The sequence below is a fragment of the Hordeum vulgare genome, chromosome 7H (assembly GCF_904849725.1).
Source record: "Hordeum vulgare subsp. vulgare chromosome 7H, MorexV3_pseudomolecules_assembly, whole genome shotgun sequence".
Taxonomy (NCBI): domain Eukaryota; kingdom Viridiplantae; phylum Streptophyta; class Magnoliopsida; order Poales; family Poaceae; genus Hordeum; species Hordeum vulgare.
Genome location: NC_058524.1, coordinates 573,855,836 through 573,878,841, shown reverse-complemented (window position 1 = coordinate 573,878,841; position 23,006 = coordinate 573,855,836). Strand labels below are relative to the sequence as shown.

General features: G+C 44.4%; 2 protein-coding genes across 2 annotated transcripts; one reads left to right on the top strand and one right to left on the bottom strand.

Annotated features, from left to right (window-relative positions):
• Positions 1–7,183: 7,183 nt before the first annotated feature.
• Positions 7,184–11,021, top strand: LOC123412058 (G-type lectin S-receptor-like serine/threonine-protein kinase At2g19130). Its single transcript, XM_045105011.1, has one exon. It carries the CDS (start codon positions 7,848–7,850, stop codon positions 10,386–10,388), a length of 2,541 nt encoding a protein of 846 aa, XP_044960946.1. The 5' UTR covers positions 7,184–7,847; the 3' UTR covers positions 10,389–11,021.
• An 8,699-nt stretch (positions 11,022–19,720) lies between these two features.
• On the bottom strand, positions 19,721–20,877 carry LOC123409341. The gene is made up of 6 exons (XM_045102272.1): positions 20,821–20,877; positions 20,636–20,734; positions 20,336–20,467; positions 20,138–20,244; positions 19,977–20,049; positions 19,721–19,813 (listed from the first exon to the last, which is right to left on the bottom strand). Exons 1-6 carry the CDS (start codon positions 20,875–20,877, stop codon positions 19,721–19,723), a joined length of 561 nt encoding a protein of 186 aa, XP_044958207.1.
• Between the last annotated feature and the right edge of the window lie 2,129 nt (positions 20,878–23,006).

Here is a 23,006-nt window from a genome sequence, read left to right as displayed (position 1 = left end):
TCAATCGCGTTCATAGCAACACTTCCGCTTAGCAATCTTCAAAGGTATGAAGATGCTTTACCCCTTGCTCGTTGCTAGTATCTCCTAGATGAATCTTGGTGAAGCGTAGGAAAATTTTGAATTACTACTACAATCCCCAACAGTGGTGGGTCGTGGGCGGCCCCATAGAGAATATGTGTCAAACGCACGAGACTGCTTACGAGAGGGACAAATCAACCGGCCTAAAACAAACGTTTTTCATAGAATTAACATAAGGTCAATGCTCAAAAGAAAAGGTTTTTCATGAATGACTGCAATGCCCTATGTGTAACAATGTCATTGAAGGAAGTTTAATGCATCTTCTATGCCACTGAAGTTGTTGGGACATCCTAATTCTAAACAAAATAGAAGGGCCCTCTGTTTGAAGACACCTTGTTGACAATCAATGGGAAATCGTTTTGTTTCTTCTGAACATCCTAAGGAGGGCCCACGGAAGGAGAATGCCACCGACCACCGCCACACTGAGTAGCCGACCATAGGGTCGTGCCCTCGTCGAGGAGAGGAGGCCCACACGGCCCTGTCCACTGGCTCGAGCTCGCATGAAGTTCTCGACACAAAACCAACTGGGAAAGCTTATTTCAGTTGCTCTCAAATGTATACAAAAATCTAACTAATTTAATTAGTGACACGCACAACGGATCATATAGATAAGGCCCTGCACCCAACCCAAAAATAGCTAGCAAAATCGAAAAATCTTTGATCCGTTGTCTATATAAAAATATTCCTACCCACCAACCCAAACTAAAAATAACACAATGCCATCCAACACAAAACAGATCTGGTAGATGCTGGAAATACAACTATCAACTTTGTTTTCCCGTGTCGCGAGTGTTCAATCAAAAGATCTCAAACATCTTGCTCGTGTCGCGAGTCTTCAACCAGGAAAGTGAGGCATCCTCAAACATCTTCAAGGGCTTGTTCGGTTAATCCTCTTGGGGAGAGGATTAGAGGGGATTGACGTATTTTGACTTACAAGGGATTTAAATCCCCCTCAAACCCCTTCAATCCTCTTGAATCCACACGCAACCGAAGAAGACCTAAAGCAGCGACCAGAGTAGATGACACACCAGGGAGGACGCTCCTGAGGATCAGTGGCACCTCCACGAGAGGAAGAAGTCCTCCGCTGACCTGCACGCCACGCTTTACGGTTCCTCCACCTGAAGCTAAACCTGAGATCCTCCTTTCTGTTGAAATAATCCAAACATGTGTTTGTTAGGAGTATTAGTATGATCACAGTTGCCGATTAGATTAGAAAAAGCAAGAGTACAAGTCCAATCGTGAGTTAGATTAGGATAGGAATACTAGTCCGTGTCCTAGTTGGGCTGGATGTATAGTAGTAGTTTCAGTCAGTTTAGGAAATCACAAGTTGGGTCTGATTTGGTTCGATGCGTAGGTCTGGTCGGTGGCGTGGATCTATATATACTTCGGTGTCTGCGTAAGTTTTGTATCAGAAACACGAGAAAAGCAATAAAGAGATTTTACGAGGCACGACACGTGCCTCTAACCATCTTCGTGTTGCTGCGTTCGCGTGCGTGTGTTCTGGTCCCGGTGTTTGCGTGAGCGCCGATGAGATATCGAGTGCTATAACTAGTTCGCATACGTTGAGCCGAGTTGCACGTACACGACTAGTCGAGCTGCAGGGCGATCGTGTGTTCGATCCTGAGGACGAAAAGACAACAATTGGTATCTGGAGCAAGGTGTGGAGGCTTCGCCGTCAAGTTGCATCACGGTGGAGTTGTCGTCGCCGTGAACTTGTGTCACGGACAACGGAAAATCAAAGAAGAGGATCATGTCGACTTCGAAGGCGAGTGGTGGTGGTGTGACCATCCATTACCCCATGCTTGATGGTGACAAGTATGGGGTGTGGGCTGCGAAGATGAAGATCTTCATGCGTGCGCGTGGAGTTTGGGCAGCGGTGGAAGGTGAAGGTGCGGTCGAAGAAACAAAGGACCAAGACGCTTTCGCCATCATAGCCCAAGGTGTGTCTGATGCTGTTTTCATGTCTATATCGGAGAAAGAGACGACAAAGGAAGCTTGGCAAGCGCTCAAGGAGATGCATGCTGGAGATGATCGTGTCAAGAAGGCACGTGTTCAAGCTCTAAGGAGGGAGTTCGAGAGGATGAGCATGAAGGCGTCAGAAGGGGTTGGTGAATTTGCGTTAAAACTAACCTCCCTGGTTAATGAGATGCGAGCTCTCGGATCAAAGATGGAAGACATCGCGGTTGTGGAGAAATTACTACGAGCCGTTCCCGACAAGTTTTTACCGATCGTTGGCACCATCGAGCAGTGGGGCGATGTGACGAAGATGTCGGTGATGGAGGTGATCGGGCGGCTAAAGACCTATGAGTTGACATTGAAAGGACGGGAACGCGACCAAGAAGAGGAGATGTTGATGTTCTCGCACAATAAGGAGAAAGAAAAGCAGAAGTATCGGAAGTTCGACAAATCTAAAGCTTGTTGCTACAATTGTCAGGACTATGGACACTATCCTCGAGAGTGTCCTAATCCATGGAAGGAGGCAAAAAAGGAGCACGAGATTCTGCAACTAGCTAAAGTGGGCGTGGATGACGGCCCAGGGTTGCTTTGATGAAGAAGCTGCGACGGAAAAGAAACAAAAAAAGAGTCGTGACTTTAGTTTTTTCTTGTGTTTGAGTCGTTAGTGTGTCTCGGTGAAAAGACGAAGGCCAGCGTGAAGATGGATGCGCACCAGTTAAGTTGAGTTCCTACATGAGAGGCTATGTGTTTAGTCTGCATGTAGCACGCTAAGATGTGACGGCGTGGACTGATAATCCAAACGATGTGTTGGTTCCAAGTCGATGAGTCGAGTCTTTGGATTAGAAGGTGAATGTTGAAATAATCCAAACATGTGCATGTTAAGAGTACTAGTATGATCACGGCTGTCGTTGATTAGATTAGAAAAAGCAAGAGTACAAGTCCAATCGTGAGTTAGATTAGGATAGGAATACTAGTCCGTGTCCTAGTTGGGCTGGATGTATAGTACTTCATCCGTTCTTAAATATAAGTCTTTGTAGAGATTTCACTAGTGGACTACATACGGATGTATATAGACATACTTTATAGTATAGATTCAATCATTTTGCTCCGTATGTAGACCTTTAGTAAAATCGCTTAAAAGACTTATATTTAGGAACGGAGGAAGTAGTAGTTTCAGTCAGTTTAGGAAATCACAAGTTGGGTCTGATTCGGTTCGATGAGTAGGTCTGGGTCGGTGGCGTCCTGCATCTATATATACTTCGGTGTCTGCGTAAGTTTTGCATCATAAAAACGAGAAAAAGCGATAAAGAGATATTTACGAGGCACGACACGTGCCTCTGGCCATCTTCGTGTTGCTGCGCTCGCGTGCGTGTGTTCTGGACCCGGTGTTTGCGTGAGCGTCGGTGAGATATCGAGTGCTACAACTAGTTCGTATACATTGAGCCAAGTTGCATGTACACGACTAGTGAGCTGCATGGCGATCGTGTGTTCGATCCTGAGGACGAAAAGCCAACAATTGGTATCTAGAGCAAAGTGTGGAGGCTTCGCCGTCAAGTTGCGTCACGGTGGAGTTGTCGTCGTCGTCAAGTTGTGTCACGGACGACGGAAAATCGAAGAAGAGGATCATGTCGACTTCGAAGACGAGTGGTGGTGGTGTGACCATCCAGTACCTCATGCTTGATGGTGACAATTATGGGGTGTGGGCTGCGAAGATGAAGATCTTCATGCGTGCACGTGGAGTTTGGGCAGCGGTGGAAGGTGAAGGCGCGGTCGAAGAGACAAAGGACCAAGAGGCTTTCTCCATCATAGCCCAAGGTGTGTCTGATGCTGTTTTCATGTCTATATCGGAGAAAGAGACGACAATGGAAGCTTGGCAAGCGCTCAAGGAGATGCATGCTGGAGATGATCGTGTCAAGAAGGCACGTGTTCAAGCTCTAAGGAGGGAGTTTGAGAGGATGAGCATGAAGGCGTCAGAAGGGGTTGGTGAATTTGTGTTAAAACTAACCTCCCTAGTTAATGAGATGCGAGCTCTCGGATCAAAGATGGAAGACATCGCGGTTGTGGAGAAATTACTACGAGCCGTTCCCGACAAGTTTTTACCGATCGTTGGCACCATCGAGCAGTGGGGCAATGTGACGAAGATGTCGGTGATGGAGGTGATCGGGCCGCTAAAGACCTATGAGTTGACATTGAAAGGACGGGAACACGACCAAGAAGAGGAGCAATTGATGTTCTCGCACAATAAGGAGAAAGAAAAGCAGAAGTATCGGAAGTTCGACAAATCTAAAGTTCGTTGCTACAATTGTCAGGACTATGTACACTATTCTCGAGAGTGTCCTAATCCACGGAAGGAGGCAAAAAAGGAGCACGAGATTCTGCAACTAGCTAAAGTAGGCGTGGATGACGGCTCAGGGTTGCTTTGATGAAGAAGCTGCGACGGAAAAGAAACAAAAAAAGAGTCGTGTCTTTAGTTTTTTCTTGTGTTTGAGTCGTTAGTGTGTCTCGGCGAAAAGACGAAGGCCAGCGTGAAGATAGATGTGCACCAGTTAAGTTGAGTTCCTACATGAGAGGCTATGTGCTTAGTCTGCATGTAGCACGCTAAGATGTGACGGCGTGGACTGGTAATCCAAACGATGTGTTGGTTCCAAGTCGATGAGTCGAGTGTTTCGATTGGAAGGTGAATGTTGAAATAATCCAAACATGTGTTTGTTAGGAGTACTAGTATGATCACGGCTGGTTGGGTTAGATGTATAGTAGTAGTTCCAATCAGTTTAGGAAATCACAAGTTGGGTCTGAGTCGTTTCGATGCGTAGGTCTGGGTCGGTGGCATCCTGCATCTATATATATACTTCGGTGTCTGCGTAAGTTTTGTATCAGAAAAACGAGAAAAGCAATAAAGAGATTTTACGAGGTACAACACATGCCTCTGACCATCTTCGTGTTGCTGCGTTCGCGTGCGTGTGTTCTGATCCCGGTGTTTGCGTGAGCGTCGGTGAGATATCGAGTGCTACAGCTAGTTCGTATACATTGAGCCGAGTTGCACGTACACGACTAGTCGAGCTGAAGGCGATCGTGTGTTTGATCCTGAGGACGAAAAGCCAACAATTGGTATCTAGAGCAAGGTGTGGAGGCCTCGCCGTCAAGTTGCGTCACGGTGGAGTTGTCGTCGCCGTCAAGTTGTGTCACGGACGACGGAAAATCGAATAAGAGGATCATGTCGACTTCGAAGGCGAGTGGTGGTGGTGTGACCATCCAGTACCTCATGCTTGATGGTGACAATTATGGGGTGTGGGCTGCGAAGATGAAGATCTTCATGCGTGCGCGTAGAGTTTCGGCAGCGGTGGAAGGTGAAGGCGCGGTCGAAGAGACAAAGGACCAAGAGGCTTTCGCCATCATAGCCCAAGGTGTGTCTGATGCCGTTTTCATGTCTATATCGGAGAAAGAGACGACAAAGGAAGCTTGATAAGCGCTCAAGCAGATGCATGCTGGATATGATCATGTCAAGAAGGCACGTGTTCAAGCTCTAAGGAGGGAGTTCGAGAGGATGAGCATGAAGGCGTCAGAAGGGGTTGGTGAATTTGAGTTAAAACTAACCTCCCTGGTTAATGATATGCGAGCTCTCGGATCAAAGATGGAAGACATCGCGGTTGTGGAGAAATTACTACGAGCCATTCCCGACAAGTTTTTACCGATCGTTGGCACCATCGAGCAGTGGGGCGATGTGACGAAGATGTCGGTGATGGAGGTGATCGGGCGGCTAAAGACCTATGAGTTGACATTGAAAGGACGGGAACATGACCAAGAAGAGGAGCAGTTGATGTTCTCGCACAATAAGGAGAAAGAAAAGCAGAAGTATCGGAAGTTCGACAAATCTAAAGTTCGTTGCTACAATTGTCAGGACTATGGACACTATTCTCGAGAGTGTCCTAATCCACGGAAGGAGGCAAAAAAGGAGCACGAGATTCTGCAACTAGCTAAAGTGGGCGTGGATGACGGCCCAGGGTTGCTTTGATGAAGAAGCTGCAACGGAAAAGAAACAAAAAAAAAGTCGTGTCTTTAGTTTTTTCTTGTGTTTGAATCGTTAGTGTGTCTCGACGAAAAGACGAAGGCCAGCGTGAAGATGGATGCGCACCAGGTAAGTTGAGTTCCTACATGAGAGGCTATGTGTTGAGTCTCCATGTAGCACGTTAAGATGTGACGGCGTGGACTGGTAATCCAAACGATGTGTTGGTACCAAGTCGATGAGTCGAGTGTTTGGATTAGGAGGTGAATGTTGAAATAATCCAAACATGTGTTTGTTAGGAGTACTAGTATGATCACGGCTGTCGTTGATTAGATTAGAAAAAGCAAGAATACAAGTCCAATCGTGAGTTAGATTAGGATAGGAATACTAGTCCGTGTCCTAGTTGGGCTGGATGTATAGTAGTAGTTTCAGTCAGTTTAGGAAATCACAAGTTGGGTCTGATTCGGTTCGATGCGTAGGTCTGGATCGGTGGCGTCCTGCATCTATATATACTTCGGTGTCTGCGTAAGTTTTGTATCAGAAAAACGAGAAAAGCAATAAAGAGATATTTACGAGGTACGACACGTGCCTCTGGCCATCTTCGTGTTGCTGTGTTCACGTGCGTGTGTTCTGGTCCCGGTGTTTGCGTGAGCTCCGGTGAGATATCTAAGTGCTACAGCTAGTTCGTATACGTTAGCCGAGTTACATGTACACGACTAGTCGAGCTGCAGAGCGATCGTGTGTTCGATCCTGTGGATGAAAAGCCAACACTTTCTTCATTCTGGCGACAACGTCTTCTTGTAGGATCTCAAAATGCTCCGGTCGGCCACAAACTAAGTTTCCTGCTACCTCCTACTCCCGTGTATTCTTGTGGTCTCAACATGTGAAACCTTGCATCAGTTCCCATGGATATCTTCCCCATGCTTGCACATCTAGCACAGCATAACACTTCCTTAGTCTTATGGACTCTGTAGCACTACCAGTGCCGATTATTTATCAACTGATGGGTGATAGAGAGGTGCATAAGTTCAACAGAAGTGCCTTCAACAACTGAATAAGTGTAGTACAGATGTCATGAATGTAGCTGGGAAAATCGCTGCTAGTTGAGTATCCAGTAGATGATGGTTGATGGATGAATTTAAAAGAAGCTCAGTCCCTTGTTCTTTTTTTCGAATGAAAGCAGCAGAATTGTACTATTAACTAGACTCCTTATTTTAAAACAGTTGAAGTTTCAGTCTGTAGTATGTTTCTAATTGTGTTAACAGTGTTTTTTGTTGTTGTTAAGTTTCAGTCACTTTTCTGATTTCAGTTGCTTTTATTAAGTTTCAGTCACTTTTCTGAACTTCTGTTAATTTTCAATCACTTTACTAATTTTGCATTTGTTGCAACTGGCCCTCGTTGTAATTGCACTTCACCTATTATTTATATTTATTTTTAATTGTTTATTTTCTTTTTGCTGCAGTTGCACTTCAGTTTGGTGCAAAAAGAACAGTGTCGTTCTCATCATTAAACCACACGCACATTGGTATCTCAATTTATAGTAACCAACGAATTGCTCTTCAGGTGCAAAGATCTCTTCTGACCAGGTCTGCCGGGTAACCGGAGGAGAGTGACGACAAGATTTGGACGGCGAACCAAGTGTCTGGCGCTCATGTCCCCAGCGTTCTTCTTCCTCCAGCATTTCCATTACCACCACACAAATCCTGCCGTGCATGCTATGCAAGAGGCGTTTCATCAACACCACTGGGAAAAACTTTTGAATCTGCGTATACTAGTTTGGATGCTGGGCATGACTCCATAGTGCTTACTTATGGCCAAGACCGCTCAGCACCCACTCTCTACATTTCAAGCCTCTGCACGCAGCAACAACAACAAGCCCTCTGCACGCTCTCACCACCTTCAGTTCACCATGCCTCCATTCCTTGTTGTTTTCACCATCCTCTTGTGCCTACGCACCCCGGCGGGTTCTGCTGCAACTGACACCATCTTGGCCGGCCAAGCGCTTTCTGTCAACGACAAGCTCGTCTCCAGCAATGGCAGGTACGCGCTCGGCTTCTTCCAAACAAGACTCACTGCCAACTGGTACCTTGGAATATGGTTCAATACGGTCCCCAAATTCACTTCAGCATGGGTTGCAAATAGGGATAGACCCATCAAGAACACCACCTCACTGGAGCTCAGAATCTCCCACGACGGCAACCTTGTAATCTTAAACCAGTCTGCCAAATCCATAATCTGGTCTACACAAGCAAACATCACAGGAAATAGCTCTACTGCTAGGCTGTTGAGCAGTGGAAATCTCATCCTGACAGACTCTTCAAACTCACCAAATGTTCTGTGGCAGAGCTTTGATCACCCCACAGATACATTTTTTCCTGGGGCGAAACTCGGATGGGACAAGGTCACCGGCTTGAATCGCCGTTTTATCTCTTGGAAAAACTTGGTCGACCCGGCTGCTGGTTCGTACTGTGAGCAGTTAGACCCCAGTGGTGTTGACCAGTTACTGCTTGTAGCACTGAACTCATCCATACCATATTGGTCCACTGGTATATGGAACGGCAAATACTTCGCCGCGCTTCCAGAGATGTCAGCCCGCCACTCTATTAGTCCAAAACTTGTCGACAATGACAAAGAGAAGTACTTGACGTATAATTTAGTAGCTGAATATATGGATCCAAATATGATTACTCGTCATGTCATTGACGTCTCAGGTCAAGCAAAGACATTCATTTGGATGAAGGGCTCAGAGGATTGGGTAATGATCAATGCCCAACCAAGAGCTCAGTGTGATGTCCATGCAATTTGTGGACCTTTCACAATTTGCACTGATAATAAAGTTCCACACTGCAACTGTATGGAGGGCTTCACCATAACATCCCCCAAGGACTGGGAGCTAGAAAATCGAGCGGATGGGTGCACTAGAAATACTCAGTTAGACTGCATTAGCAACAAAAGCAAAACACATACCACAGACAAGTTCTATTCTGTACCATGTGTTAAGTTGCCCCAGAATGCCCCAAAAGTAGAAGGTGCTGCAAGCGCGAGTGAGTGCGCACAAATTTGCCTGAGTAATTGCTCTTGCACCGCATACTCCTTCGGCGACAGCGGATGTTCTATGTGGCGTAATGAATTGCTCAACATAAGACAACTACAATGCAGTGACACTACCAATTCAAATGGAGAAACTCTTTATCTTCGTCTTTCTGCTAAAGATGTACAAAGTTTGAAAAACAGTAGAAGAGGGATAGTTAGTGGAGTTATAATTGGTACAGGTATTTCTGCTCTAGGCTTATTTGCACTCGTCCTCCTACTAATGGTTTGGAGAAACAAAAACAAGATTTCTAGTCAAATACGGAATGAATCTGAAGTTTGTGATGGAATCACTGCATTCAGATACAATGATCTTCAACGAGCAACAAATATTTTTACAGAAAAGTTGGGGGGAGGCAGTTTTGGTTCTGTGTTCAAGGGGTTTATGAAGGGCTCCAATGCCATAGCAGTGAAGAGGCTTGACGGTGCTTATCAAGGAGAGAAGCAATTCAGAGCTGAAGTGAGCTCAATTGGAGCTGTCCAGCACATCAACTTAGTTAAGCTGGTTGGTTTCTGTTGTGAGGGTTCTAAGAGGTTACTTGTTTATGAATACATGTCAAATCGCTCTCTTGATGTCCATTTATTTGGAAGCAACTCAATGTTGAATTGGACTGCTAGGTATCAGATAGGCCTAGGTGTTGCACGAGGGTTGGCCTACTTGCATGACAGTTGTCGAGACCGCGTCATACACTGTGATATCAAGCCAGAAAACATACTTCTTGATGCTTCACTCCTTCCAAAAATTGCAGACTTTGGGATGGCAAAGCTTTTAGGAAGGGATTATAGTCGAGTATTGACAACAATGAGAGGAACTACAGGATACCTTGCGCCTGAATGGCTTACCGGTGTTCCTATTACGCCAAAAGTCGATGTTTTTAGCTATGGGATGGTGTTGCTGGAAATAATATCTGGAAGGAGGAACTCATGTCCATCATGTCCTAGTGGTGGCAACATTGATGTTTACTTTCCTGTGCATGCCGCACATAAGCTTCTTGAAGGAGACGTCGGGAGTTTGGTAGATCACAAGCTACATGGTATTGCCAATCTGGATGAGGTTGAAATTGCTTGCAAGGTTGCGTGTTGGTGCCTCCAAGACAGTGAGCTTGATCGGCCAACAATGGGAATGGTGGTTCAGATTCTGGAAGGGCTAGTTGAGATCACAATGCCCCCGATACCAAGACTGCTCCAAGCTATGGTTGGAAGCTCAAATTCAACATGTTCCTTTTTTGTTTCAGGAAAACGAGCTGCATTGCGCGCCTAGACATTATAATATATGTCTATCTTTAAGACTAAAGTTGTACTATTTACTATACAATTGTAATGCCCATGGTTGAAGAAACAGCTGTGTTTTGTACAAACTTGTAACTATATATCTTGATGTACCCTCACTGCGTCGAAACAGGCGTCACAGAGATTTCAGTTTTTCTCTACTTAACATGGAATTTCTAGTTTTTAAGATCCAAACGGAAGCTCATATATCTTAGCCTTTTGTTTATATGAAAAGCTGAGCGTTGTTACAACAGGTAGCAGGGTGGCATAATGGCAGCAAAGGTTAAGCCGTGCTGGCAATGCTACTGCCAGAACAGAGCGCTCATCTTGGCCAACGGTATCCCATAAAACTCACCAGCATAGGCAGCAGGTTCTGATACAGGCGTTGATCATAGCTCAGTGATGGGGTACACGCGGATGGCAGCATTGGTGAGTAGGAGGTAGAGCCGTAGAGAGAGGAAGACGAGCAGACCAGGCTCGGGAGCCGCAGTTTCAGACAGAGTTGATGATTGAGCAAACGACGGCCATCTCGATCTCTCCGGTGCGGGCGGCTGCAAATTAAGTGGGGTAAATATTATCAGGTAGAGATCAATGGCGCACTGAGACGCGGATGGAATCGGACGAGGCTCACCGGCGAGGGCAATCGGCGGCGCGGCGGGGGAATCGATTACATGCTCCCTGCCTCCAGAGCTCGAAGGACTGAACCATGGAACAAAGGGATGCGGTCTTCGGGGCACGGCGAGTCGCCGGATGCTCGATTGCGGGCACAAGGCCTGATGCGAGCGGGTCGGATCAAATTGCGAGCGCAGAGGCGGCCAAGCCATGAGGGGGAGAGGGAGGATGGAGCGCGTTGCGGGAGGGTTGAGCAGAGGATATAGAGCGGGGGTTCGGGCCACTCGCGCGCGCGCGCAGCAGCAGCAGGCGAAGATAGCGGCGCTGCTTCGCTGCGGGCGGAGCCGGAGGTTGGGGATAGGTGTGACGAGTGGGACCCGGAGGCAGCGGCGTCGGCTCCTTCAACTCTGTTCTCCCGAGAGTTAAATGCAAATTGGAGTTGAGTTCAATCACAGCGAGGGGAGTTTCTTTTCAAGCACACGCAAGAGAATTGCGTGCTTTTTTATTTTATTTTATACTATACTCCCTTTCTTTGATCACGTAGTGCGCATGTATAAATTTAATCAAAGTAGAACAAAACATGTATCAGGGTCTTACAACAGATCAACATCCATAGCAGCCTTATCGATTTACCGGTACAATCAAGAGTAGTGAAAGCATGACCCGGACCAAAATATATAAAGCTTTGCTACAAACTGTTGAGGCAACTTAGGTCAAGGGAGGATCAGAACAACACACGTCGTGGGTGACAAGAAATTTGGAAGGAGATATGGAAGAACAGGAGTAGAGCTCAGAGAAGGATAAAAATATAAGACGTTTTTTTTACACTACAGTAAACGCCTTACATTATAAAACGGAGTACTAGTATATTTGACCATCAATGCCTTGCTGTCCTAGTGCCTACCGTACCACGGTAAATAAAAAAACACGCTCAACACACACACACATGGCGGTAAATAAGAAATACACTCAACGCACACATACATGGCGCAGGCAAGCACACGTACAACTCCCACACCATTCTGATTCTGACGTCGAAAGCAGATTGGTCTACCCATCTCCTCACTATTGAAATTTTCTTATACTTCAAGTGGCAGGCTCTTCCTCGAGAGCCAAACCATGAGCTTTCGGCAAACAAATATATGCCGAGAGCCACCCTTGATAATCAAAGGTTTACGGTAACTATGTCCTTTTGTCAACAGTGGCTTACAGCGAACACGCGTCGAACGGCAAACGGAACAGACGTCGAGCGCTACTCTTGGCAAAGAGAAGCCATGTGACATGGCCATTGGGAACTGATGGCGCTGTCATTCGATTTAACTATACCGAGTGCAGCTACGTCGTCCTCGGTAAAAACACGTCACACTAACATTTTCTTACCTAACATGTGATCCCAATGGTCACATTTATCCATAATAGTTCTAAATTAGTATTTGCTAAATATTTAAAATGAATAATATGATTATGTCTTTGCCAAGAGCTACTCTCGTCAATGCCCTCGGCACAAGGTGACTTAGGGTTTTCTCTTTATCAAGAGCAACACTCAGTACAAGGTGAACCCTAGATCTAGGGTTTTATCTTTACCGAGAGCTCCCCTCAGAAAATGTGAATTCGAGATTTAGGGTTTTACCTTAACCGAGAGTCGCACCAACAGACTCTCGGTAAAGGTTTGCGGGATACTTAAGTTTCTTCCCCGTCGGGCTTTTCTCACTTTTGGTTTTATTTTCCACCAACCGATTTCCCCTCCCCCTCCCCGCCCGACGCCCTCCCCTCCCCGCCGGCGCCCCCACTCCCCTCCGGAGGCGTCTTCATTTTTTTGGTGAGCTTGGATGAATGTTATATGCATGAATGCTAGATATATGTTAGATCAATGCTAGATGTTATGAATGCTACATGTTGGATGAAATGTTAGATGAATGCTAGATGCATGCTAATTAGATGAATATGCTAAATGAATGTATGCTACCGATCACCCAACCTTTAGAAGAAGTGTAGTAAATGTACTTGCTAATGTGTAGCCTCGGAGTATAACTTGAATATGAATCATTAATGCTTATGTTGGCTATGTTTTGCTTGTGCTCTTCTAAACTTTTGTTGATTCTCCTGTTATGCTTGTTCAAATCATATTCTTCTAATGGTAAATGAGGTGGTATGCGGTGTGTAGAGGAAGGTCTCCTAGAGTGTACAATTCGTGGGAGGAATGTCGTGAACAGGTGAACGGTTACAATAATACCGACTATAAAGGGTTTCCAACTAGGCAGCGGGCAGAGGATCATTATTCCCAGTTCCTGCTCAAAGCGAGTCTTCCTGAAATGTATGATTCGTTTGAGTATCATTGCTCCTAGCTACGGTGCAGTGCGAAGGGCGGTGATGGAGTAAGCAAGGGTGTATGTGAGACTTGGTTTGGTGGCATGAAGAATCTGATAATCTTCGTCCAGTCCGTCGTTATTTTGGTATTGATGATATCTTGTGCAAGGTTAGTATACATTGGGATAAATGTTATTTCTTTTCTATTGTTGTCTCACTTTATTATTCTTTTTATATAACTAAAGAAATATGTTTCGTGATTATTTTGCAGATGCTTTAATAAATTGTGAACAACGGAGCTCATGGATACAAACTTGATGCACTTACATGCTATGATCATACCGGTGAAGCTCATGGAGCTTATGTTTACATATTTGCACTCGTGAACTTGCTTTTGGTTCCGAATTTGTTGAATATATGTGTATGCACTTGGTGGAGATATATATATATTGTTGGATATATATGTATGCACTTGATGGATATATGTATATATTGTTCTATATGTATTCAAATTTATGGAGATATCTATGCATGCATGTTTGATCTAGCTAGATGGAAAAACAGGAGAAAAAGAACATGGGCACTTAACTTTACCCAGAGCGGCTCTCGGTAAACATGCATGAGCTAGGGTAATAAAGTGCTCAGCTGACTAGTTTTTCGAGAGCTACACTCGGAACAGGAGTGGCACAACCGTAGTTTCAGTTCAGGCGACCCCTTTTGTAGAGCCCTGTGTAGACTCTCGGTGACTATTGTGCCACTCCTTTATTTTCCTTTTTTGTGTTTTTATTTTGACACTTCCTTTTTGTGTCTGATATTTCACACCTTTTTATGACTAATGTTTGAAAATACCATGACTTTTTATGATACTAAGGTACTTTCGCCCCCGGTGCCATGGCATGCCCCTCCCTCGTTTGCGTAGGGCCAAGGCATGCCACAAGGACATCACAAAGGATTTTCCATGTCGCTTTCGGGCATGATTTAATGTGGTGCCTTGCAGGTTTAGAATTTTCGGTGATGAAACCCTAGAAGAGCAATAAATTTCTAGAATATTGCATGCGGGTCCGAAAAATGCGGGGGCGTGGTACATGTCATGCGATGATCTTCTTTGAGAGCACGAGAAGTTTCGAGGCCAACGCAGCAACATGCCCCGTACTTCGTGCACAAATCTAATACGTTCCCTCTCAATACCCAGAGAATAGCTCGGAGATGGTGTGTTTTACAAGTGGCCTGAGGGGAGGCTTATTTGAAATGCGCCCAAACTTTTACTGCACCCTATATGGGCCATGTGATGACACCTGCACCCTATATGGGCCATGTGATGACACCGTGCCAGCTCTCGAGGAATTCCGGCATCGTACGCTTTTCCGAGGATTTAAACTTTTGCATCATGCATGCCACAGAGGTACTTTCGCCCCCGGTGCCATGGCATGCCCCTCCCTCCTTTGCGTAGGGCCTAGGCATGCGGCAAGGACATCACAAAGGATTTTCCATGCCGTTTTCGGGCATGATTTTATGTTGCCTTGCAGGTTTGGAATTTCCGGTGATGAAACCCTACAAGAGCAATAAATTTCTCGAATATTGCACGTGGGTCTGAAAAATAAGGACATCTCTTGCAGTTCAGTACCGGAGTCAGTACCGCTACTTATCCAAGACATGCTCTCACTCAAAGAAGCAGCAACAAGTACCATGCCATGGCCTCCATCCCTCACGATCAGTGCTGCCAGCACCTGCAGAGCAGGCACCATGACCAGTCGCGCAGCGCACACGAATCAAAGTGCTCCTGCTCCAGACGAACAGTGCACGCTACGGCAACACATACCCTTGCACCGTTGCACACCATATATGACCACCTCCAACTGACTCCCTATAACCTAGGCAAACCATCAGTGGCTAGTTGGCAACGGATTGAAAAATAAAAGAATGTGCCATAGATCAGAGGGATGCTTATAGGAATGGCGAGCGCTAGGCATCAGACTACAGGTGTTTAGCATCCATCAGACTGCCTATGCGCCGTTGGATGCGGGTGATGGGATCCATGAGATTAGATTAGATGTCCTGCTTCCTGAGGCTTTTAATACCTGTAATTAAGCGGCTGGGTGTACGTAATTAGTGGCCCTGAACGCACGCCCTGGAAGCACGCTGCCTCCCGCGGGAGAACACTTCCTCTCCCCTGTGTCTTCTCCAGTCAGATTTGTGGCGCGAGTGCTTCCAGCGAGATACAAGTGGCTGCAAAAATGGCGCACCTACGACGAGATATTGAGTATGGAGGGATTTCGGATGCATTCTGGCGGCATGGATCGGTTAGTACGACAGGTTCGGCAGGCGTCTGGGGTGCTGCTGCTTCGAGTAATCAGACGAACCTGAATCCTCCAGTGGTGAATATTGGGGATTATGAGGTAAAACGAACACCTTGATACATGTTCGCAGTACTTAGCTTTCTTTTTTCTTATGTTGGTTGTAGTTTTGATGTGTACTGGTAGTATGATGCATCATTTGCTTGGTCTTTTACACAGCATGGGGGATTGATGATGAATCTTTAGGATAAGTGTGAGAGAACGTAGTTAGAAGCATTGTTTGTTTCCATTGGATACATTATAATTTGCTGCTGGAAGCTTAGTTTTCAATGTCAGTGGCTATGTTCGGACTATGGCGTGATTTGTTTAGCACCGTGTATGTCCAGATGCATGCGGATATGGTCTGTGTTCAGATATATACAAATTTTGCTTAATGATTTGGCTCTACGATTTCATGTTTGCAATTATGGTGCTAAAAAATATGCTTCATTGTAGGATGAAACCATGGAGGACATTGAAGGGGGGACATATATTCCATTTGCTGATGCTGCAACAACTACTCGACCAGATGCGCCATATGTTGGATTCGTCTTCGACACCATCGAGGAAGCACAAATGGTGTATAATAGCTATGCTAAGAAGCTGGGTTTTGGTAGTAGGATATGTTACACTAAGAGGAGTCAGAAGAAGGGGTGTAATCACATAATCAGGAGAGAGTTCGAGTGTGTTCATGCAGGAGGGGAAAGCGCCCAAGATGGAGGAAAACAAGTTGTGTGTGATCCTGAGTGGTATGAAGCATTAGAAGAAAATGTCTGTGCATCAAGGAAGGAACCAGATTTTGGCAATAAAAAACTTGTAGCACAGCGAAAGAGAAACATGGTGAATAGGCATGGATGCAGAGCACGCATGGCAGTGGTGTTGAGGGATGGAAAATGGGAAGTAACTGTTTTTGAGGAGCAACATACGCACCCAATGATGAGTAGGGGGGAATGGACAAGGTTTTACAGATCTCATAGAAAGGTACCGTATGAGGACTACATGTTTCTGAAGACATTGCATAATCGGAACATACCAACAGCGTTGATCATGGCAACACTAGGAGACTTGCATGGGGAACTTGGCAACCTTCCGTACACTGCCAGAGATGTTGCAAACATTAGAACTAAGTTGAGAAATGAGGTGTCTTTGAATGATATGGCGAAAACGATGGAGTATTTTGAGAAGCTGCATGCAGAGAGTCCACGTTTCTTTTATGCGAAGCTGGAAGATGAGAATAAAGCAGTGAGGGCACTATTCTGGGTTGATGGAAGGACCCGGGAGGCATACAAAAAATTCAAAGATTGTGTGTTCTTTGACACTACGTTTTGTACGAACAGGTATGATATGCCGTTTGCACCAATCGTTGGAATAAACAACCACATGCAAACCATAATGTTTGGATGTGCGTTGATTCCAGATGAAAAAGTTGAGACATTCAAGTGGGTTTTTGAGAAGTGGATGGATGCAATGGGGCATGACCCACCAGGGTGTATAATGACAGATCAAGACCAAGCGATGTCAAAAGCTATTAGCATGGTTTTCCCTGGAATAGTACACAGATGCTGTAAGTGGCACGTGCTGAAGATAGCGAAGGAAAAACTGGGTATGTTGTTCAGGACAAGAGCAGATTTTGAGGAAGAATTCTATTACTGTGTGAATGGGACCGACAGTGCATTAGAATTTGAGGAAGCATGGCAGCGGATGGTGCTGAAGCATGAGCTTGGTGAGCACCCACATCTGAGTAACATGTGGGAGTGTAGGCACACCTGGGCACCGACGTACTTCAAAAGACACTTCTTTCCCTTCACAGGCACGAGTGGCAGGTCAGAAGGATTGAACTCGTTCTTCAAGAAGCTTGTGCACCCTCATGACTCGGTGTGGCAGTTTGTGAAGCAGTACGAGTACATACAGGAAACTAGGCTTGACCGGGAGGACAATGCTGGTTTCCTTGGCGAGGCTACTGTTGCGCCGTTGTGGTCAAGGTATGAAACGTACAATTAGAGTAAATGTGAAAAAAAATGTTGATATAATCTGCAACATGTGGAGCTAAAGTTTGCTTCATATATGTTGTTATCATGCTTCTGTATTCCTACTGAGAACGGATGTATTTTTTTCCACTAGGTACAAGATAGAGGAGCAAGCATCAAAGTTTTATACCAGGACTGCCTTCGGAAAGTTTAAGGAAATGATGGAGGAGACAACGGCATTGATGATTAATCCTGTTGAAGGTAATCGGTTTAAGTTTGAGCTACGACGTTGCGATTCTGATTCAAGTAAAATACGTGTGGTTGTTACCGACCCAGTTGACAGGTCGTATGAGTGCTCATGCAACAGATTCCACATGAATGGGATCTTGTGTCATCACATCCTAAAGGTAATGGTGCATACTAATGTGCAAGAAATACCTAAGCAATACATGATGCATAGATGGTCTGAGGAAGCAACAATTGGACCTGCAAGAAGCAGAAATGTTGGTTCAGAGGTTCCGGAAACAAATACTCTCAGGTACAATGACCTGTGCAGCCAGATGTGTACACTTGCTTCGGATGCATGTTTTGGTCCGGAGACGTACAAGATTGTTGCTGGTGGAGTGGTTGAGCTAAGCAAGCTGGTCTGGAAGTGGAGGTTGTCAGGTGGTTTGCCAGACCAAGACCCACCAGTAGGTGTTGATGTTGAAGTAATAGGAAGCAGAAATGTGAATAATCCGCCAAAATTTGCCAAAAAAGGTAGAACAAAAGATAAAGAGAAAAGAAGGAAACCACTAGTGGAGCTGAGGCAGGAGAAGGCACAGCAAAAAGCAAAGAAGAAGGGTGTGTGTTCTTATTGTAAGGAGGATTGGCACGACAAGATGAATTGCCCGTATCTCGCGCTTGAGAGACAGAGACAGAAGGTTGAAGCTGAAAAACTTAGGCATGAGACGGAGTTGACACTGTAAATAGTTTTTCTACGAAGGTTACCACGTACTGTGATGTGGTGTACTAAGTTGATGAACTAGAATTTACTTTGGCAATGCAGAAAATAATATGTAGACTTCTGCTTCACTATTTCTGTGAATATAGGTATGATTTATGTAGTTGTGAAAAAATGTTAACGACACACTGGAAGCACACCGATTTCATGAAGCAGACTTCATGTAGGGTGGCGCCAGAATTCATGGGAATATATATGTTTTAGGTGAGTGAAGTTTGGAAGAAGCAAGCGTATTCATGTTTATGTACTGGGGTTTTGATTGAGGATAAATCAAGGTTTTTTTTTTGGTGAAAACTATGATCAATGTGAATTTTTGTTTGAGAATGCAAAGTAATATGTAGCATTCCGCTTCACAAATTTTGTGTAGATTGTTCTTGTAATTCATGCAAGCATGTATGTTTCAGGTGAGTAATGTTTGCAAGAAGCAAGCACAGATTGAAGTGGAAACAAAAAATGTATTATTCGTGCGTAGTGAAAAGTAACGTACACTTTGTTTTCAATGTTGGTAGTACGTAGACGACAAAACAGCATCATGAAGCGAAAAAAACAATGCTCTGTTACTTCCAGCTTGAAAACTCATGATTGAGTACAAAATAGTACCAGATAGTGGACACAAAAATATGGGAACCTGTTGGTAACGAAGTTGAATTGTGTAATAAAACAACTAACTAGAAGTAAAAAAGTTGGCCATGATCTTCCCATCCCATTGCTTCATGAAGAGCATTGTGAATATTCCGCAATCGTAGCTGGCAAAAATATAGAAGAGAGCATCATACGTAGTGCAAAGTAACGTACACTTTGTTTTCAATGTTGGTAGTACGTAGACGACAAACAGCATCATGAAGCGAAAAAACAATGCTCTGTTACTTCCAGCTTGAAAACTCATGATTGAGTACAAAATAGTACCAGATAGAGGACACAAAAATATGGGAACCTGTTGGTAACGAAGTTGAATTGTGTAATAAAACAACTAGCTAGAAGTAAAAAAAGAAACTTGGAAGCACATAGTTTGCAGAAGCGCGATCGTTTATTCTGTTGAATGCTCGTCGGCGTGATTATCTATGAGGAATATTATTTGTTTGATCGCGACTAAGACGGTTCCTCAGTTGGTCTTCAGTACCCAGGTAGGATCTTGGTTGTTGAGCTGCGAAGTTATGATTAGTTCGGTGATAATCGCCCGATGGTCGTATGTATCCTGCGGTAGAAGTCGGGACGGTGGTTAGAACAATGAAGAATGCACATTTGTAGTTGGGTGCACTGAAGAAAATTGCAGAATTGGTTACATGCCAAAAACCAATATGATTGATAGAAGCATTGAATTAACACATGAGTAGCTGTTTGGTTTAGGAGGGTAATACCTTGGAAAAGTTGGCCATGATCTTCCCATCCCATTGCTTCATGAAGAGCATTGTGAATATTCCGCAATCGTAGCTGGCAAAAATATAGAAGAGAGCATCATACGTAGTGTGAATTTTCTTCATCACCGACTTGAGGTGAAAAAAAGATTGTATAAACTTACTGCGTTTTCTGTTGGGGGCAATCGGGGGGGTTGAAGCACGTGAACTTCATGAAATCCAACTTTGTGAATGCTTTGGCATGCGTGGCCAGTGTCGTAAAGTTGGTAACCTAAAAATAAAGGGATGCAAAATGTAATCAACGCATCACCAGAAAAACATCGCACAATAATTAGTTACTGTTAGTTTAGGAGAGTGCTCACCAGATTGTTTGACAACTCGTACACTTCATCATTTTTCAGCTTCTTGTCTGAATCGAATATGTTGATCTGTTTGTAAAGAAGGTTGATGCAACATAGTATCCAATGTTGTTTGTGGGGAATTGCGAAGTAAAGCTGCAAAAATATTATGGGTATGAAGGGTATGAATTTGTTTCCAGGTGGTTATAGATTGTAAATTTTAATGATGTATTGTGCGTCAGTACATGGTACGGTGCAAATTGGAAGTTTGGAAAAATTGATATGAAGTTATGAGCACAGTGTTTAATGGCGTGAGAAGTGTACCATATCCTTTGACTTGAGCGAGCCATCTTGGTAGGCATTGTTGAATTCACGAAGGCAGTTGGTTGCAACGAATTTTTCCTCGGGCACGCTTAGTTTTGCCTGATGAAAGTTATGAAATACAATGTAAAGAATTTTAAAATAAGTGATGGTGGAAAACCAAAGAGATGTGTTGCGAAGGTTGTTACCGTCAAGGACTGTGAGAAGGCGTATTTGGTAGTAAGGGCAGAGCTGCATGCTTCCATTGTTTGTTGAAGGTTGAACTAGCGAATGTAGAGCTCCATTGTATGGGTGTCAACCCATCCGCGTGGCTTGAGTGCGTCACGAAGTGTTCATATGATATATGGTACCCACCGTAATCGATGAAAGGTGGCCTAATACAAGGGTGATTGCGAACAAACGTAATCAGATGAAGCATTTTATGTAAGTATGAACACATTACTAGGGAACCAAGGAAGCATGAGTTGCTTGCAGGTGAATCATAAACTTAATAAAAGGTGCGAGTGCACGGATGTGATTTAATGAAAAAGTTGTGACATGTAACCTTTTATCAGTTTTTTTGGGAGGCCTTAAACATCTGGCGGTGATGTACTTGTTGTACAGTTCTATCGAAGAGCTTGTAACCTTGATTTTCTTCAGCCTTGTGTCCTCAGTTTTCCGAAGACAAGCTCTCTTCTTCCTATTCTTCTTCTCCTGAGTTTGTGTGCCAATGGTGTGAAGGACATCTCCGGTGGAGGGTTGACCCCCCTGGATGGATGATAGGTTGTACAAATAATTTAACGGTAATGGTGTAGACTGAATTTTGTACTTGGAGTGTGAGTGAGTTGGAAAAGGGTGGAACCGTACCTCATTGACATTATGGCTCATGTTTGGTCCTTCGGATGTGTTGTCCTAAGTAGACGCATGTAAAGTGTTGGACACGTGTCTTCGCGTTTAAATTGAAGCTGCGAAAGGGGTTAGAGGATGCATTTTTTATAAAGTGTTAGAAGGTGCACCTGTGTGAGCTGTGTGGGGGATGTTGGTGTTGGTGCATGTATTGGGGATGATTGAGGACTAATGTGTGCCAGGTTTGCTTCAACTATTGCCATGGTTGTAGGTCCTGCACGAGCATATATACGTGCAAGTGATTTTATTGAAAAAAAAAATTGAAACCGAAATGAGATTGTAATATGGTTTGTGATGCACGTACCTGCAGCTGTGGTTTGTACTACAGCTGTAGAAGCGTCCACAAATTCACCTTCATGTGTTGATGGAGGTGGTTCGGCGAAAGCTTGGGTCCAAGTCTGACCGGGGGGTAGAAGACTGAAACTCGGATCTTCGTAAGAATCAAGGACCCTCCGCAATGTTTCTTCACTGCTGGTGGAATGCTTCGTGACAGGAGGGGTTGTAATAGCGTCGGCCGGTTGGTCTTGATGTGATGAGGGACGTGGTTCGGTGCAAACTTGGTTCGCAGCAGGAGCGGATGTTGAAGCTACATCCTGGTTATTCTGAGGTTTTTTTGGTAACACTTTTCTCCACCTCATCGGCATATGCAGTTGCTTCCTTCCAAAACCTGGTGTCGGGAGTTTCTTTTGGACCATGTGGTTGTGGTTGTTCGGTATGTGTGTCCTGGAGTACCCAATGAGGTGAATAATAATTTGTTGGATCTGGAGCATTATCTTTTGTGGCCGCTAAAACATCTTGTGCAAACTCTTCCATGCGCTTGGCGTGAAGTTTAGAAAGTCTCGATGTAGCTTTTGATATATCCTGTGCCCATTTTGATTTGTGTGTTTCAATAATTTGTAGTATGTAGGCCGGTAGTTCCTGCACGAAAGCATGTAGCATGTGAAATGGTGAATGATTTGAGGAAATGATTGTGCGTGTTAAATAATTCTGGAAGCTTTTATAGTACATCAGGAAGACATTTGTATTAAGGTGGAAGCATGGGTTTGATGTACATAAATTAATTTGGAAGAATGTGTAGTACAGCATGAGTAACTTTACTCTGGAAGATATTACTCTGGAAGCATTTATATGAAAGCATGAAAACAATTTTTACTATGGTGGAAGCATGGGTTTGATGTATGGAATTGACTCTAGGAGCAAGTATATTACAACAGGTAGACATTTACTCTGGTGGTTGTTACTCTGGAAGCATGCATATTACATCATGAAGACATTATTTTATTGTAGAGGAAGCATGGGTTTTGAGGAATAGAATTTACTATGGAAGCAAGTATATGACAACATGAAGACATTTATCTGTGGAAGCATGTGTATTATAACATGAAGACATTTTATTATTATGGTGGAAGCATGGGTTTTGTGTATAGAATTTATTTGTCATGTTTATGTTTCTTCAAGTTAGAGGGAAGCATGTAAGTAACAGAATGGA